Source organism: Neofelis nebulosa, chromosome 6, assembly GCF_028018385.1.
Source record: "Neofelis nebulosa isolate mNeoNeb1 chromosome 6, mNeoNeb1.pri, whole genome shotgun sequence".
Lineage (NCBI taxonomy): Eukaryota > Metazoa > Chordata > Mammalia > Carnivora > Felidae > Neofelis > Neofelis nebulosa.
This window is the reverse complement of record NC_080787.1, coordinates 143,370,441-143,390,073: the sequence shown is the minus strand read 5'-3', so window position 1 is coordinate 143,390,073 and position 19,633 is coordinate 143,370,441. Positions and strand designations below refer to the sequence as shown.

Below are 19,633 nucleotides of genomic sequence, written 5' to 3'. Positions count from 1 at the left end.
CCCTATGTTGTTTCCCCAACTCAGGTGGAGGTGGGAATTCACCCTTGTCGGCCGGGTCCCTCTTTTAAGATTTGGGACAGCATCTTACCCCAAACGTCTGCCCCGTTTTCTCCCCGTGGGGAACCTGGGCCAGGGCACCATCAGTCTGACTCCTTTTCAGGCCAGTTGTGATGTCAGGGACGTTGCTGAAATCTGCATAGAAAGTGACAAAACACACATAAAAGTGAGTTGGCCCTTTGCAGAGAATAATAACGGCTGGTGTAAGGGTTCAGATAAACAAAGAGATGAAAGGAAAAAGCAACCAACAGCCTAGCAGGCAGCGCACAGCCGTGAGCCTTAACGACACAAGCTGGTCTTCTGAAACGGACCTGGGCTGTCACTAACGAAGCAGCAACATCTCCTGCCACTTTCAGTCAAAGGTGACCAATGACCAATCAAAACAGTGACTTAGGGGCACCCGGGTGACCTTGTCAGTTGAACGTCCGACTTCGGTTCAGGTCGTGATCCTGCCGTTCATGAGTTCGAGCCGTGCATCGGGCTCAATGCTGTCAGCACAGAGCCTGCTTCGGATCCTGTCCTGCTCTCTCTGCCCCTCCCCAATATGCTCTCTCAAAAATAAAGAAACATTAAAAAAAAAAACAAACAGTGACTTAAATGCCTTGTCACTCTGCCTATTTCTGTGTAAAGAGTACTTCACTAAGCTCTGACCTTGAGTAATTTATTTGGACCAAAAATCAAACACCAGTGATCATTGTTGGTACTTCCCTATTTTTTGGCAAAGTGAGGGCAAAATCACCAGGATTATCTTGGGAAACCAATGATACAGTATCACAGACTCTTATTACACCCCAAAACTTGCTCATTTGAAAGCTTAATTCTTCTTTTTCTGACATCAATTACAATTTTATCCTGAATTGAAAGTCCCATAAGGAACAGCAAAACTTTGTCAACTTCCAGAGTAATGATTAGGAAGTAATATCAAAGGTAAGGAGAGCTTGCACTTTTCCAACCTACAGCCATACACACCTGCCAAGCCCAATTCTTTCCAATGGCTCTCAAATTAACAAATTTAAGAAGGACAGAGAGACTAGTCTTTGTCAAAATAGAACACAGGTTTCCATTCTAACTCTTGTATTTGGTAGATTGTCCCCTCAAACAGGTGAAGCCAGATGGTTTCTGATCCCAGCTACAACAAGATGTCACTGATCTTAAACCTGTCTGAGGTGATCTAGGCTGACCAGGCATAGATAGATGTTGACAAAGAAACCATCCGGCATGATGGGAGCCAGGACACTCGTCTCTAGGAGATCTTTAGAAGCTATGGGAGCCCTAGAAAATTGGCGAAACTCATGCATAGGAATGCTGGTCCATGATCCATGCTGATATAACCAGCCAGTACACAGGCACTTGCTTCTAAGACAAGAGGAGACCTAAAGAAAATATCTGAACGGTCTACAGAATTCTGGAGCTCTAATTTCTTCTTCCTTTTACCTCTTCCAAAATTCGAACCCTACCCAGAAAAGAACCAGATAGCTCAAGTCACACTTATTTTTGGAGTCAGTTAGCCTGGCTAAGGCAGTGCTGATCACAGATGCAGGAGACATCCCTGGGAAAATTTCAGGCAGCAGTGACAGGTGGGGATGCTCGGGTTTGTTCCTTCCAGCCCCCTAACACCACACCGCAGAGGCAGTCCAGGCACCAGCAGGCGGACTGCATGGGAAGCAAGATTGGTCCCTGAGCCAAAAGGAGCCCAAAGTTCCTCCCTCACTGCCTCATTATGCTGCTGTGTGCACCTGTGTTTAAGGGAGACCAACCGACAAGAACCACAAAAAACAGCCAGTGTTCCTGGTGTATTTAGCACAAACGTACCTTTTCATCCATCCGTTCAACATTCCCTTTTTGAGCACTTCCTGTTTCCCAGGCACTGTGCTAGGTGCTAGGGATACAAAAATGAAGGAGATGCAATCACTGTGCTTAAGGTAAGCTTCCAGCCCTGGAGGAGGTGATGCGTTACACGTGATATGAGGAAAGTCCACACGGTGGGGACAGTCAGGAAGTTAATTCTGCAAAAGACCCTGAAAGATTTAATAGCAAAGGAAACTCTGCGTAAGCAGAGTCTTTAAATCTTGGAGGTATCTATTTGTCCTTAAGGCTGATCATGACCAGTGAGCAGTGGGGAGAGAGGGTTCCAGGAGCAGGAGGCAGCTGAGTAAAGGCAAATCACAGGAAGAGCCTAGCACCGTGTGGAAATGTGTTGAGCGTGACTGCAGTGGAGAAGGGGGGAGGGTGCCCTGTGACAGAGGGGTTGACAGAGGGCAAGCCTTTGGGAGAAAAACAATCAGAAAGTCACAGCCACACTACAGGTACGAGGTAGAAAGACCCAAATGAACTCAGTATTCAACAGAGGAAGAGCAAAGAAAGGAAACGGACACAGAAATCTGAGCAGGTAGACCCCACGGGTGTCCTCTTTGCTGCCTGTTTCATATTAGGAGATCTGGAAAGGAGATAGCGCAGGACCTGGTTTTATGCCTCAGGTGACAGGATGGACAGGCAACAGGAAGGGTCGGAGTAGAACTCATGAGCTTAGCTGTGGCAGCTCTGAGTCTGAGATGCATGTGGGCCGTCCAGCGGGAGACGGTCAGGCGTCCGGCCGTCCAGGAAAGTCCACATGGGAATGTGGGTCTGGAGTCATCAGGTGGTAGCCGGCAGTGAAGCTACGGGCAGAGCGAGGCATGAAGGAGACCAAGGAGAGAACCCCAGTAAGGCCAATCAGAGCGTGTGGGGGAAAAGAGGCCCTCAGAGGACACACCTCTCTTCATTCAGAAATAACAGAGGAGCGTAAGGAGACTAAGAAGGAGCAACGTGACAGAAGCCATAGGGTGTAATAGCACCTTAGCTAGGCAAGAGGATCGGGTCGCCATTACTGCTGCCTTTACCTCGTAAATAAGGAGTGTCAGCATCTCCAAAGAGTTGTATCAAGGGCAAGAATCAGGACAAAATCAAGACGTTTATTCATGATGAAGAGGTCTACAGCACCTGCTACGTAGCAGGTATGTCCTAAGTGCTGGGGGTACAAAGATGAAGGAGACCTCGAGTCCCCCGAAGATCTCAGACGTTGCACGGGCATAAGGAGCCTGGAGGAGCCAGATGGATGCTGGGGAAAATGACACGGCTGGTGTCAAAAGTGGGTGTCAAATGAATTCTGAGTCATCTGTTCAACATATTCACCAAACTTCAGAACTGAAACGCTGAACACTCCTGAAGCTTTGCACCTCTCACAAAGGCAAAACGGTTACCTGGGAACAGAACACCGGCTACCCTTTCTGAGGTCAAAACTCCGCCCACCTCAGGAAACAAGGCTTTGCTGTGCATCGGTGAGGCTCCCCTATCACCCTTGGTCCCCTTTAACCTCAGAGAGCCACTGGGAACATCTTAGATCCTCTGTGAGGCACGAGCGCAGACAGACTGGATCTCGGGAACCAACTCCCACTGAGGCTGGCCCCGGGGATCTGAGCGGTGGAAGCAGTTCTGGACGGCTCCTGAGTAAGACAGGAAGCCTCAGAGCTGTTACACCACCCAAATTTCACAGAGGCGGGATGGTATCTGGGCAGAAATCGAGTCTCTGCAGTGACCGACTCCTGTCCCTACCCACTGGCAACGCACCGATGCTGTCCCGGACACAAGGCACAGGGGAAACCAAGCTGGAGGGCCCACAGGTTCGGACCCCAGCTCGGGGAGCCTCAAGTTTCGCCCCAAGACCTGTATCTCCATAAAAACTAGTGTGCCCTTGGTGTTCGAGAGGAGAAATGAGAACAAAGTAAGCCTTGGGAGAAGAGCAGGCCGGGCTCTTCAAAAAAGAAAAAACAAAAAAAGTGCAGGCCAGTAAAATGCGAATGCTTACTTACAAAGCTGTTTTAAACAGGCGCCGCACTGACATCCTGTCCTAGGTGCCAAGTGCCTACGTGTAGCCCACTTATAGTCCGCCCACGTCCTGAGCACCAGCTGCCAAAGTGAGTAAATATATCCTTCCCGTCCCAACCGGAAAACTGGCCTCTCACCTTGGGACAGCCTCCTGGTGTGGCTGTACTCGCCAGGACACGTGTTAGGGCACTTTTCCCCTAAAACAGTAGGCACGTACCTCCCGCCCCGCTCATGCTCAGCACACTCCAATTCGGAAGTTCAGACCTGCTCCGGAAATCTCGGGCAGCCAAGATGATTATAAATGATGAAGAATAGCAAAATCATAAATTCAAGTCAAGATCTCTCTTTGTATCTGGTAAATACACCCTATCTCTCTCATCTTATTCGTCGTGGAAATTAACGATTTGGGCTGAGGGCAGGCCACGTGACACATCTAACATGCAACACGACGGACAGGGCCTTCGACACGGCGGGTGCGTGACAGAGCTGCAACCAGCCGGGCCATACGTTTGGACCTGCTCGTTCCATTGAGGTCCTCCCTCATCGGATGGCTGCTGAGCTCTGCACACCCCCCTGGGTACCAGGTACTACGTCAGGTGCCGTGCGTGAGACCAGCCTCAGACATCTCCCTCCTACAGAAACAAACATATCTCAAGAGTGACGACACACGAGGCAGGCTCTCCTGGAAGGTGACCGACCGTCCCCGCCCTCCCGTTCCCTATGGACAACCAAGGAAACGTAAGGGTCCAGGTGGGAGACATCTAATAACCCAGTGTCTTCCTGTCCTGTGTGGCAGCAGAGACCCTGCTGGTGCCACTGTCAGCCAAGCAGCTGGGAATCCCAAGCCCTTTACAACTACAAAGCCAAAACTGTGTTCAAGAATCATCCTGGGGATCAACTTAAAAACAGAAATGTCAGGAAACGCTAATGTTAAGGTTGCCTTGCCCACACGGCTGGTAGTGTGAATTCAAATCCAACGTAACCCAGCTAATAGGCAGGAGAGCGGGCTTTGCCGTTTATTTCCCCCATGGCCACAGGAAGCGCCAGGCCATACGGGTGCTGATGCGGCAGGCACGTGGAGTGGGAAGTCTGTGGGACTGGATGCCACTGGGAAGCCTGGGAAGGGCTCCGGCTCATGGCGGTGTCCCCGCCGGTCTCCCGTCTGCCGCTACCGCCCAGGAACTCTCGCTGTGCTTGCTCAGCAGGCAGCCTGGACGTCTGGTTCCCCGAGCCGGACCATCTCATAAACCTGGTCTTGCTGGCTGCCTGCTCCTCCTTACTCAACCAGGTGGAGCAAGGGAAGAGACAAGAAGTTGTTCCCAGTCCCAGGACAGCCACCCAGGTGGCAGAGCCACCAGGCAGCTTCTGCTGCGAGGAGGGCGGGCGAGGCACACTGCCCGCAGTAGCCAGGAGTGGCCTCCAGAGGACGGACAACTGGCCCCTGGGAAAGAATGATCCAGAACCCCCCATGGCAAAGGCTGGGAATGCCACTTGCGTTCTAAGAAACAGCCACTATATGAGACACTGAGCTAAAATCGCAAGATGATAGCAAACCCCGAGGCTCCAAACAAGACACCAGAATGTTTTCACCTGTGAGCTACAATCAGACCTTTTGGATAAACTGATGGAGGTAGTCCTACCATCAGGGAACATGCTTCTGGTTTGTGGGCTAAGAATTCGTTAGAAGTACACTGAAAGATGATTTCCATTCATTTTTAAACGATGCTTTCTCGTGCTTCGAAGCACGCACTGTCGTGCAGCTTCTCAGTTATCACATCCAAAGCCCCTCTTTCAATACTATCCTGAAATAACAACATTCATACATAATATAATCTACCTCAACAGGCAGTTTCACAAAAAGCAATATCATGCCCTAATGGTAACACAAGGAGGAAAAAAAAAACATGGAAAGGAATTTGCCATTTTTCAACTTTTTTTTTGTTTTTTTTTTTGTTTTGTTTTGTTTTTATTTTTGGGACAGAGAGAGACAGAGCATGAACGGGGGAGGGGCAGAGAGAGAGGGAGACACAGAATCGGAAACAGGCTCCAGGCTCCGAGCCATCAGCCCAGAGCCCGACGCGGGGCTCGAACTCACGGACCGCGAGATCGTGACCTGGCTGAAGTCGGACGCTTAACCGACTGCGCCACCCAGGCGCCCCAAGGAATTTGCCATTTTTAAAAATGTGTGTTTCCATATGAAAATGCTTGGTTGCAACCACTCTAGAAGCCTGTCCAGCATCCGCACTGCAAAGAATCACAGTGAGTATCTCAGCTTCATCACAGACCCAAGCCAGTGCAGTGCGCCTTGGTGGATTCAAATGCATAAGAGGTGCTGCCATCAGTGATCGGATTTTCCAAATCGATCAAAGCTTCTGGCCAAGCTCTGACCAAATAAAGGACAAACTTCCCTTGGTTTACTGGTCTGCTGCATGTCTAGAAATTTCCAAGTAGCCTACAGATGTGGGGAAATAAATACTTTGCGTTCATTTGTAAAATGAAGCCAGTTCTTGGCTCAGCTAATTACACAAGTATTTCACCTACACGAATATCCCGGGGAAAAATTCTGCAGTGTGAGAAATTCACTCGAACATGCAGGACATCCAGCAACCACGTCCCCCGACCACTAAATGCTATGTTCCTTCCATTCATTAGGAAAACCAAAACGAATCCCTAAACTTCCAAAATGTCACTGATGGGCAGTGCGCCCGCCCCTGCCGAGAACCATCCCTGCTTCTCCCTGTTGCCAGGTCTATAACCTCATCTCTGTGAAGGTCCGTGACATCAGAGGAGGCAAAATGCACCACAGGCACGCAGCTGAGAGCAGGTGCAATGGTAATATTAGCTCCCTTGCTTCCTGAAGAAAAATGAAATATGCTAAATAAGGCAATTAAAAAGACAGTACTGTGTTCAGATAAATAATGTGGCATATTTAACTGGGACTCTCATCTTAGGCTCAAAAATGTTTCAGTTGATGAATCATTAACCCGTAGCCCCCCCCCACCCCCCCCAGGGTGGAAACAATAGAAAGATAATATTCTATGAAGATGACTGAAAAAAAAATCTAGAAAATAATATCAAAGAATTTACAAGTAAATAATAAATGGTTTTATTACGTTTGTAACTACATTATCCCCAGTGGCATTACAGTTGTACATCTTTGACTTTTAATAATTTTACACCCACTTACATTCAGAGAACATAGTTTGTGGGATTTATGTTCTTAATCTACTCAATCTATTCAATTTCTGTTTAATTTCTCAGAATTTCTACCATGTAAGTCCACAAATGAACAGCTTGTAGAAAATCTATAAATTTTAGACCTGAAGAGAATCTTAGAAATTATCCAACTGGGGCGCCTGGGTGGCTCAGTCGGTTGGGCGTCCGACTTCGGCTCAGGTCATGATCTCACGGTCTGTGGGTTTGAGCCCCGCATCAGGCTCTGTGCTGACAGCTCAGAGTCTGGAGCCTGTTTCAGATTCTGTGTCTCCCTCTCTCTGTGACCCTCCCCCATTCATGCTCTGTCTCTGTCTCAAAAATAAATAAACGTTAAAAAAAAAAAAATTAAAAAAAGAAATTATCCAACTGAACTCCTTCACCTTATGGATGTTGTGTTTTCTCCAAGCTTCACCCACTGTTGTAAAATTCTGCGTTAGTGCCCACAACACAGAGTTTCTCACAGAGCCAGGAGCACACTGGACACTGAGTTTCTTTGCACAGAAAAGCTTAAAAATCTCTCAACTTTTAAGGTTGAATGTGCAGACCTTGTATGGCATTATTTTTAATTAACTCAGACTTCCCTAAATTTTACGCATGCTTTTACTTAAAATGCAGTGACTCATGACACTTTGCATTAACGGCGTGTGCTGTACTCCGTCATCTAGGCAAATACAGCTCATCATCGGTCAGTGAAACAGAATGAAAATAAAACCATTTAATTGAAAGAGACGGACTCTTTATTCAACGAGAGAAAACAACTCTGAGTTGACTGCATTCCAAGGCCAGTCAAGGCCTCCTGCACCATTAACAAAGACATCACCAGCGACACTATGTACTTCTGATGCAGACAAAAATTGATCAACTTTTCTGAAGATATCTGGGACTCTACATTTCATTATTGTTACTATTCCTGTGTCAAGAAAAAAATCAAAGCATCTGTCTGAATGTCACTGTTAAGCTGGCAAAGAAGTAAATTCTATCACAGCGCAAATACCATGCCAAAAAATGTAAATTTCATAAGTCTTCCAAATCCATTTCACTTGAGGTCACATTTCAATTGGTGATGTTCCTGACAATGCAAGGTCTCTGGTGATCGACAGAGAGAAGTAAATACTGGCAGGAAATGTTTCTTAATAGGAGGCTGCCCTGATTCGAGTCAATTATCTTATTATAACTACTCCCAACACCTGAAAGAACCTTTAAAGGAACAGGAAAATGGCAGCTGTTTTCAGGGCAGGAATGGGTTGCAGGCCACCACCAGGCCAAATAATGGAGAAGAGCCTTCTGAGAAGGGGCAAGAAGGGAAGTAGGTATACCCACATTCTCATTTTCTAGGCAGCCTATGGTTGTGACAGAGGCATGCATGCAACCCAAGGAAAGAAGGCAAAGGGCCTCGCATCGTACCTTATCAGGGTCCCTAATGAAAACCAGTCAATGGTAAGAGGGATCTGTAGCTAAGGTTTCGGTTCTACAAGAAACTGGTATCCGCCAGAGCTAGGAAGACCCCCAGATGCCACACTTAATCACACCACAAATACACACCACTGTATTTCAGACACTTAAGAATTTGAATAAAGTAGAATTTAAGTTCAAAACCCTTCCAAACTACTTAGGTGTACTTAAGGCCCCTGAAAGGAAACTTCTAACAAGAGTATGCCCACGATTCTATTAGGGGATGTGCTACAGGAGAAAGAAAACCTGAGGAACACCTTCCAGGAAGGGCTATTGCCCGGTGGGACTGCGAGAGGGTAAAACAGAGTACCACTCAGCCATAAAGGGGAATCCATGACTGACTCATGCTACAACATGGCCGAACCTAGAAAACGTCATGCTAAATGAAAGCAGTCAGGTACAACAGGCCACATGGCATACGACTCCACTTACGTGAAGTAGCCGAAACAGGCACATCCACAGAAAGAGAATAGATTAGTGGCTGTCAGGGGCTGGGGGGAGGGGCGGTGGGGGTGACTGCTGATGGGTCCACGGTTTCTTCTGGAGATGACAAAAATATTCTGGAATTAGTGGTGATGGCTGCGCAACTCCATGAATATACTGAAAACTACTGATGTGTACACTTTAAAGGTGAATTTTTTGTACGTAAATACTTTTTTTTTTTAAAAGAAGCTAAGACTGTTAATGTGGATTTTACAGGAGAGAAATTGGAGTTCAAGTCCACTGTGTGAGTGCCAAGGAACTACACAAAATATACAGTCACTTTACTGAAAGGGTCACAAAAATCAGTGTGAATTATTAAAAAAGACATTAAGAATGATGACAGTGAAACTATTACCGAACAAGTGACCTTCCCTTAAAGTGAGAAGCACCAAACACAAGGCAGTCTGCTCCAAATCGCCATCCCAGCCTTCAGATAAGAATACAGATAATACAGGGGCGCCTGGGTGGCTCAGTCGGTTGAGCGTCCGACTTCGGCTCGGGTCATGATCTCGCGGTCTGTGGGTTCAAGCCCTGCGTCAGGCTCTGTGCTGACCACTTAGAGCCTGGAGCCTGTTTCGGATTCTGTGTCTCCCTCTCTCTCTGACCCTCCCCCGTTCATGCTCTTTCTCTGTATCAAAAATAAATGTTAAAAAAAAGAATTTTTTTTAAAAAAAGAATACAGATAATACAGAGGGTCATTACCAATTCGGTTAACACCTGGATTTGTTTTACTGCAGCACATGTTATCACAGGTTTCAGTCTCCGTAGGTATGTTAATAGACAAATATTTAAAAGGAGGGGTGCCTGGGTGGCTCAGGTCATGATCTCACAGTTTGAGTTCAAGTCCTGTGTCGGGCTCTGGGCTGACAGCTTGGAGCCTGGAGCCTGCTTCAGATTCTGTGTCTCCCTCTCTCTCTGCCCCCTCCCCCACTCATACTCTGTTTCTCAAAAATGAACAAACGTTAAAAAAACTTAAGGAAAAAAAAGGAGTTAAAAGCCTTTCCCCTACCTAGACGGAGAAACACGAAGATACACTTCTCTCCCTACCACTGATCATGACCTTGTCCAAGTTACCAGCAGTTTAATGTGTCTCTGTGCCTTGATTTACCCAGCTGTGAAAGTAAAATGGTAATAACACATCTCTGCTCCATCAGGGTGATGTAAGGGGTAATTAATGCTTTTAAACTTCATTGGGATCTTTAGATTCAAGTCAGCCTATCATTACGAACCCTTAACAAACACCTTCTCTGGGGCAGTCAAAACCTGATGCTATTTAAAGAGGTGATGAGGTTCGTTGCGAAACCAAAATGGAATGCTTGATCAATTACTTTGCTTTTTTCACTTTGCAAGCTTTTGTCAGAAATGCACATTCCCATGTCATTTCAGTTGGTGCTTTACGCCTATTAAATAACTGAGTTTCTGAGAAAAACAAAACAAAATAAAACGCTAAATTGTTTTGTTTGATCCTTCATTTTAAGAGCTGAGGGAACTGGAGTTAGAGTAACCCACCCAAGGTCAAGCCCAAGGTTGGAGCTACAATCCAGACCCCCTCACTGCAGACCCAATCTTGCAGACATGTTACTACTCCCATGTCCGTCTTAAGACACATCTCACTATCCACATGGACCTACAGTGGTGACACAGACTGTTCCCTCTTAGTTGTGGTTTGGGTTTATCTGCCAAAAGGATCGTATGTCAAGGGTACCAATCAGCCCCTGGAAGTTACAGAGCAGCACAGACCAGGGTGGAAGCCATTCTTCTGAGATAAGCAGTCAAACTCGTTGCAGCTGGGGCATATGGTTCAGTGAACGGCATCATGGGCCATCCCAGAGCCCCTCAGACATGTGTGCAGATGAGCAGAGACTTGAACTCCGAGAAAGTCCCAGCACGCCTCCCTCGCAGTCAAATTTGTAAGGAGGAAAACTGCGAGGCTTCGAGGAATGCTCCAGGATTCTTTTTATCCCCCAGAACCCACTCTCAGGAACACCTCCTTTACTTCACATTAAGAGACTCCTATGAACCTTACTTCCACTTAATAGATATTTGAGGGACACACCTGCTGTTCCCAAGAATCGTGCTGGCTTCCATGTCTTAAGAATCTTGGTATTCGTCAAGGTCTCTGTTTCTCAAGGGATTTTCAAGCTAGTAGATAAATTACATTAAGTACACAGTGATACTGCAAGGCAGTAAGTCATAACTGCCATATCAGAAATACCAAGTTCAAAAGAGGAAGAGTCCGCAATCCCCCAAGGTGACGTGTGGGCAGCCCCCTTCTTCTCACAGAACACAATCCCAAAAGCGTGAAGACTGAGTTTGTGGGTTCTGTGAAGACTTGTATTCCCAGAGATCTTAACAAATTGTAACATGTCTGTTCATAGTCACCTGCCACATACCTTAATCTTCTGCTTCCCCAGTGAACACATACTGGCCTACTGGAGATTAAAGGACATCCGTGTGGCACTACGGGCTCCCTGGCTGGGGCACACCTGATGACTGGCATTTCTGGGGCACAGGTATTAAGCTTATGAAACCTAGGCTTCTTATCAGCATTTTTCAGCCTTTTCCCCCTCGTTTCTATAACATCTGAATGACACAATTCAACAGACATTCAAATAACGTTGCTAACACTACTATGCAAAAGTGCTTCCACTTCACAGAAGTGTGACAGGGTCATTTACCAACTGAAACACTAAAGTCAGAATTAAATTCCCCAGTGACAATCTAGGAGTAATTAGCAGTGGGAAGGTAAATGTAAAAAAGCTGAAAACAGCCATGTTTAGAAGCTTCTCAGTGCTTCCCTGGAAATTCCAGTTCTATAGGAAGCCCGTTGAGAGATTTGGGAGGAAGGAGCATTCTGCACACTGTTCTACACGGTCCCGTGTCTGCCCGCTCTCCAGGGGCGGCTGGTCAGGCCTCCACACAAAGGACACAAAATAATTCTTCTAACAATTTCTCGTGTTTCTTTCCAAGTAACTTTTCCCAGAGCTACTCACAAGTCATAAAATTGGATAATGTGAACTTGGTCACATTTTCTCTTAACGTGTTAAAAGATGTCATGGGGATGAACAATTTATAAACAGATAATCAGAGCTGAGAACCGTAGGATCAGAAATAAATTTATAAGATGTAACCAATCACAACCCAACTGGGTCAGAGGAAAAGAATTTGCTGCACTATTTCAAACTTCATCGTTTTCTCTTATAAAGGAACATGTTTTTGCCCCTATACTATGCCTGAAAACCTTTAAAGTAGGCAAGATGTCATTCAAATCTCCTCCCCCCTTCCCCTTATGTTGCTAGTTTTGATGAATTTTGTGGAATTTTATATATGACCTTTCAGTATAAGTCATTTTATTTTATTTTATTTTTTAACAGATTCTTTTTTTTTTTTTTCAACGTTTTTTATTTATTTTTGGGACAGAGAGAGACACAGCATGAATGGGGGAGGGTCAGAGAGAGAGGGAGACACAGAATCGGAAACAGGCTCCAGGCTCCGAGCCATCAGCCCAGAGCCTGACGCGGGGCTCGAACTCACGGACCGCGAGATCGTGACCTGGCTGAAGTCGGACGCTTAACCGACTGCGCCACCCAGGCGCCCCAGTATAAGTCATTTTAAAGCCATTTTGGAAGCAGGTGGAATATTCACTATAAACATAGAGACTTAACACAAGGTGTTCCAAAGTAAAGTCCTGGTCTTCCCCCAAAACCACTCTATCGACAGCTTCCCCATCTTGGGTGATGGCAACTCCTTGCTAACAGTCACTCAAGGTCAAACCTGGGAGTCACCCTTGCTTCCTCTCCTTCCTGGACACCCCATACCCAATCTCTGAGCAAGTTCTGTTGTCTGTACCTCCACTGCCGCCACTGTGAGCAAAGGCTCCATCATGTCCCACCTGGATCGCTACAAAAGCCTCAACCCACCCTTGGCCTCAGACAGCCTGTTCTCAATAGTCAGTGATCCTTTTAAAATCCTGGTCAGATGATGTCACGCGTCTGCTCAAAACATGGACAGCCCCTCCTATTCTTCAGACTCTGAACTGGGCAAGTCCCCCCTGATCCTGCCTCACATGTCCTCTTGGGCCTCACCTCCCCAGTCCCCTTTCTCTTACCCAGGGACGCTGGGCTATTTGCCTTAAACATGCCACCTACATCCCCATCTTGGGGCACCTGTGGTTGTTCCTCCACCTGGAAAGCTTTGCTTCCAGATGCCCCCAAGGCTCCATCTGTCACCTCCAAGCCTGTTCCAATGCCTCCGTCTCACCGACAACGACTGGTGCCCTATTTACAACTGCAACCTGCCCCCATCTCTACTCCTGGTCCCGCCTCCCCTGATCTATTTGTTTTCCATCACACTTATCACCTGTTCGTACACGATATCATCTACTTACGTTTACTGCTTATATCCATTTCCACACACTGAAATATAAGTTCCGTGTGCTCAAGGAGTTTTTACCTGTTGTGTTCACTGCTGTATCTCCAGCACTTCTAAAACAGCGCCTGACACAGAACAGGCAGCCACCAAATTTATTTGTTCAATGAATAAATTAAAGCAAAGTTAAAAAAAGAGACCCCAGGTTTCTCCACTTGGCCTCGGACACTCTCATGAGTAAGGAGTACTCACCGCGGTAGGGGGGTAGAAAACGGCAAGTCTCACATCATGGACAACTTTTGTGTTTGAATTCAGGATCAAAATTAAAATCAAGCATCATGGTTCATTTGCCAACTTCATGGAAAAACGTTTTTTCAAAGTCAAATTCTTTCCGCCACAAACTCGGCCTCCTGAACAAAGCCATGATTCCCTTCTTAGCTACGAGGTGTAATTTTCTGCACTTTAAACCACATTTTAAGGTATAATGTTAAGTATTAGCATCTTGTTGAAAAATCAGTATTGGAAATGCAAGACCTTCGAGGGTTTTGTTTTGTTTCCTTTTATTTTGTTTGTTTTATTTTTGAGAGAGAGAAAGACAGAACACGAGCAGGGGAGGGGCAGAAAAAGACGGAGACACAGAATCCCAAGCAGGCTCCAGGCTCTGAGCTGTCAGCACAGAGCCTGATGCGGCGCTCGAACTCTGAACCGCGAGATCATGACCTGAGCCGAAGTCGGACACTTAACGGACCGAGCCACCCAGGCGCCCCATTTTTTAAAAATTTTGTAAAGCTTAAAGTCCTGTCATTCCTATATCCCTGATTCATTCATTCCTATGATTGAGCAAAATATTTATTGAGTGGCTCCTCTTACGTGTCTGGTGACTTACTAGTGATAAAATACAAAAGACCCTGTGCTGAGGAAGGACAGTGACCCCTGCCAACCTAAGTGGAGGGAAGCCCGGGGACTGTCTCGCCACCACAGTGCCCCCCACTCCTCAACCCCATCCCAGCCTGGCCCACACCTGTATCATTTCTCAGCTGGACCATCAGCAGCTTCAGTGCACCTGCGCTCCCCTCCCCCTGGCTCCTCGTCACCAGGCCTTCCCTGCCTGGCACACAAGACCCTTTGTGACGTGGCCTTCCCCAGTCTTATCTTCTCCACCTCCCCCGTTCATACGTTACTGTCCAAAAACCGTGAATGACTCCCGCATCTGCCACAGCCAGACCCTGACCCCCACCCTCTGCCACTTCTCTGTACCCAGAATGCACTGCTTTCTCCAGGTTTAACACAAGTGAGACCCTCCCTCAGAAGTGGCCCTGAGAACCTAGAACATGAGTTATCGCTGCCCCTTATGTACACTAACAGCCCTTCTCAGAGTGTAGTCTGTAGACTCCTGGGGGTCACTGAGACCCTTGCAAATGGTCCGCAAGTTCAAGATGATTTTCTTAAAAATGCCGTCATTTGCCTTTTTCTGAGGACATCTGCAATGGCGGCACAAGACAGTCGTGGGTGGACCTTCTAGTGGCACAGCACGTGTCAGAGCAGCGGCAACAACCGTACTGGTCACCACTGACGCCGTTACCCCATGCTTACATCAGGGAACACGCCAGCATCCATTAAGAATGCTCTGGGGTGCCCGGATGGCTAAGTCAGTTAAACGTTCGACTCCTGGTTTCAGTTCAGGTCATGATCTCACAGTTCGTGCCCCTCCCCTGCTTGCACTCTCTCTCTGCCTCAAAAATAAACAAACAAAAAATGTCCTCAATGAAGCAGAAAAAATGGCTGATCTTACTAAAACTCAACACTTGGGAACACGTTTGGGAAGTATCCATATGGCTCTCTGCCACGGCTGTTACAAGAAAATGCACTCCCACCACTGGGTTGCAAGCTGAACAAGTTGTGTTTTTTGTTTTCTATAAAACTATGTTTACTCAAAAAAAATAACTGACAAAATATTTTCTTTAAAATGAACAAAGTGAGGGCACCTGAGTGGCTAAGTCAGTTAAGTGTCCAACTCCTGATTTTGGCTCAGGTCATAATCTCATAGTTGTGAGATGGAGCCCCATGTGGAGTTCCACAATGAGCATGGAGTCTACTTAAGATCCCTTCTCTCTCTCCCTCTCTCTTTCTCTCTCTCTCTCTCTCTCTCTCTCTCCCCCCCCCCACCCTGCCCCGCCTTTCCCCCACCTGCACACAAGTGCTCTCTCAATAAGTAAATAAATAAAATGAGGAGCACCTGGGTGGCTCAGTCGGTTAAGCATCTGACTTTGGCTCAGGTCATGATCTCACAATTTGTGGGTTCGGGCCGTGTCGGGCTCTGTGCTGACAGCTCAGAGCCTAGAGCCTGGAGCCTGCTTTGGATTCTCTCTCTCTCTCTCTCTCTCTCTCAGCCCATCCGCCACTCACACCCTATGTCTCTTAAAAATGAATAAACATTAAAAAAATTGTTTTAAATAAATAAAATAAAAAAAAAGAGCCTATCACTTCCAAGAAAAAACATGACTATTATAGATAGAACTCCAACTTTCTAGCAAAACTTCAAATCTGAGAAAACTTGTGTTTACCACTGTGACCTTGATAGCTTTCCAACACATCGAGGCTTTTCCACAGGAAACTGGTGGTGATATTAATGTGATTTTAATGTTGTACAGTGAAATGTCCATATTTGAAAGACCTAAATAACCTAGCAACCCAATATTTTCCAAGTAGCTATTGCATGTTACAAAATCACATGATTAAAAGATCCATTCAAAGTGTAAAGCCAATGGATTTTAATAGGAGCCAAGTAGAAAAGTCCACCATTTATGTTTCAGACCCCACATTGCAACTCACTTTGAAGGAATGACCACTTGTTGAGTTTTGGTGTAATATTAAAGAAGGATATCCACAATTATCTGAAAGATTATTAAAATACCTCTTTTGCAACTATGTATCTGTGTGGGACTGAATTTTCTTCATATCGCTTTCATGAAAACAAACACTGCAATAGGCTGAAACACAGAAGCTGACCTAAAAGCCAGCTGTCTTCTAGTGTCCGACACCCATTGAAGAGACTGCAAAAATGTAAAACAAAACTATTCTTCTGATCTTTTTTTTTTCTTTTTTGGTCTGGAGGCCAGTTCACTAAAAATATGCTCATCATGTTAATGTGAAGTAGATTCATTATTCTTACTTTAAAACAAATCTTAATAACTATTTTTTAAATGTCTAACATAATAAACATTGATAGACAAAATCTGCATAGCAATAGCTCTTTGGGGTCCTTGACGATTTTCTAGAGTTGAGGACCTGAAGACCAACAAGTTTAGGAGCTGCAGGACTACAGCTATTACTCTGGCGGATTGTGATTGTGGTCTGTCGGCACATCCGCTCCTCCCCCACTGTCATCCGCTCCTCCCCCACTGTAGCAGCCTCAGTAGGACTGTGGTTCTTTATTTTTGTACCTGTTCCATCAAACACAGTGCTTGACACTTTAACTCAAATTTATTATCTTACAGTTCTGGTGGTCAGAAGACTAAAATGGGCAGCTGGGCTGCATTCCATCTGGAGGCTCTAAGGGAGAATCTGTTCCCATGCCTCTGCTAATTCGAGAAGCTGCATGCATTATTTGGCTCCCAGGCCCACATCACTCTAATCTGCTTATGTCCTCACATCTCCAATTCTGACTCTCCAGCCTCTCTCTTTCACTGGGCCCATGCGTATAATCCAGGATAATGTCCCCATCTCATGATCCTTAATTTAATCACATCTTTGAAGTTTCTTTTGCCACGTAACTTCTTTTGCTATATTCACACAGCCATGTACGAAGACAATGTAATAAAACAGAGCAGAAAAATACCCCACCATATCCCCAACATTTAAGCGTCTCCAGACCAGAATGAGAAAGAAACTAAGACCAGCGGTTACTTCTGGGAGACAAAATGGGTGACTAAGGACAGAGTGGGAGAAATTCATCTATGTTATTTAGTTAACAAACACTTATGTGGCCTTCACTATGTGCCAGGCACAATCTAGTTCTTTCCAAAAATTAGCTCATGAATCCCATAAAGATCCTAGACTGTATTACAGTTGCAAAAACTAAGCACAGACCAATTAAGTGGCTTGTCCAACCAAGATCACACAGCTGGTAAGGGGGCAACCCTGGAACCAAGACTGAACCCAGGTCGTCTGCCTAGTGTCCACGCTCTTAACCACTTCCCTACACAGCTCGGACTGTGTAACCCTTCATACTGCTGGAATTTCGTACAAGGCACGTGTATTACCAATCCGAACAATTAGAGATACAGTCACAATATAGCTGTCTCCAAAAGTGAAAACTAAAAAGGAGATATCCCTACATGGCCCTTCCAGATGGTCTCAATTCCTGCACAAGGAAGAAGAAGGTCAGGAACACAATTCATCTTTAAGCCCAACGCAAAGCGCAAACACGGAAATGCAGACAGGCATCGTCTAGCCATCAGTAGTCATCATATCCACAGGAACAGTCAGATCTTTTTCTTCTTTTATGTAACAGGCTATAGAGTTTCCTCTTTCCAACACCACCTAACGGCTTCCCAGAAGTACTATTGCATAGCACCCTGGCTCACTGCACATGCACAGGAGACTATATTTGATCCAGTCATCCCAAACTCTCAAATGCCTATTCAAAGTGACATATCCCACAGAAATTTCATACAGTGTTCTTTAGAGCAATTCTGCCAATTTTTACCTGAAAGAGGAATTTGTATTTAAGGTTAGCAGAGATAACCTAGGACTGGTTTTTAACTCACACTGCTGGCAAACTTCACTTGCCAGCTTCTCCCTCAGTCCCGAGATGGCCTCATCCTCCATGCTGCAGGGCATCTCCTAACCAGCACCCTCCCTACCACAAGCCAGCAGAGCATGGTTCCTCCCGCCACTCCCCTAACTACACCTGTGAGGACCATACCATTCCTGCCCACGGCTTCATGTGCTGAGGCACACTGTGTGGTTCTATAGGACACCTATGATAATTCATTTATTCATTCTTTCCCCCTCTCCCCCCAAAAAACATTCATTTGAGTATTTATTTTGCAAGGGGCTTGTGGTCATTAAAAACAATACTTTAAGACCCAAAGGAATGAAACCATAGTCATGGAATAAGAAAGCAGATATGCAAGGGGCAGAGTACCTACCCAGAAGCGTTTCAAGCTGTGCATTAGTGGTCATAAAGTGACCAGACAAATCCTCTGCATTTTATACAAGGCAGGGCTAATTAATGCAATAGTCACCAGGTTTTTCAGACACAGGCCACGACATGTTATAAATTCCTGAAATTTAGGGTTTTCTACAATCCCCAAAAGACTTTCCAATTTTATTTCCTGCTCACACACTAGCGAGGTGACCTCTACAAACGGTCTGGGTCCCAGGTTGCATGCTGTACGTGAAATGTCCCCCGGACCCCACGCCACACACCTCCCAATTGGTAACTGTCCATCGGCAGTGCTCAGAGCAAATGCTAAGCTTTCTCCAATTTTGCATGCCTCTGTTTTGGACTCTTTGCTCAAAAGAAACAAAAACATCAGTGAGAATTCTACTTGAGCTGAACTTCTCTTTATTGAAAATTTTCTTTTCTTAAACAGTGAATTATTATTCACAAGTGTTTTACTTTTCCCACTCAACTATAAGCTTCTTGAGGATAGAAAACAACGACTAATTCATCTTTATGTACCTGCAACATTTAGCAGAGCGTTGTCTAGTTGTTAAATAAACAAGTGGCTGGAGGACGAAGAAAAAGGGGAACATATTCCCCTACAACACTGTTTTATACAAGAATTAGTATCTAGGGACCACAGTTCCCTCCTCTGCTCGGAAATCCACATGCTCACTCCCACTGATGAAACGGAAAACGACCTTTGGCACCATTATAAGGAACAAAGATTTCTGATACCAAAGTTCTCTGTGTCCTGGTAAAAGTAGTATATTTCTCACTCATTTTTTTAAACAAAATTTTAATGCACCATACGTCTTTAGGAACTCCTAAGCTTTTACATCTGGGGATCTGGGGTGTCAGCCAGCCAGACTCAGTAACAGCAGTTTCACGCACAAACAGAGCATTCCCTGGGCTAAGCGCTGTTCATCATCCTATACCAGGCTATGGAAGCCCAAGTGCCCTCATCCTCATAAGCAGGAAATTAGTGCGTTTGCCACATCAGAGCTGGCTCTGGAATTCCTC

The 19,633-nt window shown here is 45.8% G+C and overlaps 1 protein-coding gene across 3 annotated transcripts in view; it reads right to left on the bottom strand.

Annotated features, from left to right (window-relative positions):
- The window catches only part of TIAM2 (TIAM Rac1 associated GEF 2), a 111,766-nt gene that overhangs the window by 40,109 nt on the left and 52,024 nt on the right, over positions 1-19,633 (bottom strand). For 2 of the 3 annotated variants that reach the window (XM_058735741.1, XM_058735742.1), the window contains exon 13: positions 89-192. The exons of the other annotated variant lie outside the window; for it this stretch is intronic. In XM_058735741.1, the coding sequence (XP_058591724.1) occupies positions 89-192 (104 nt within the window). The remainder of the gene's footprint in view (positions 1-88; positions 193-19,633) is intronic. 3 annotated transcript variants of the gene reach the window in all.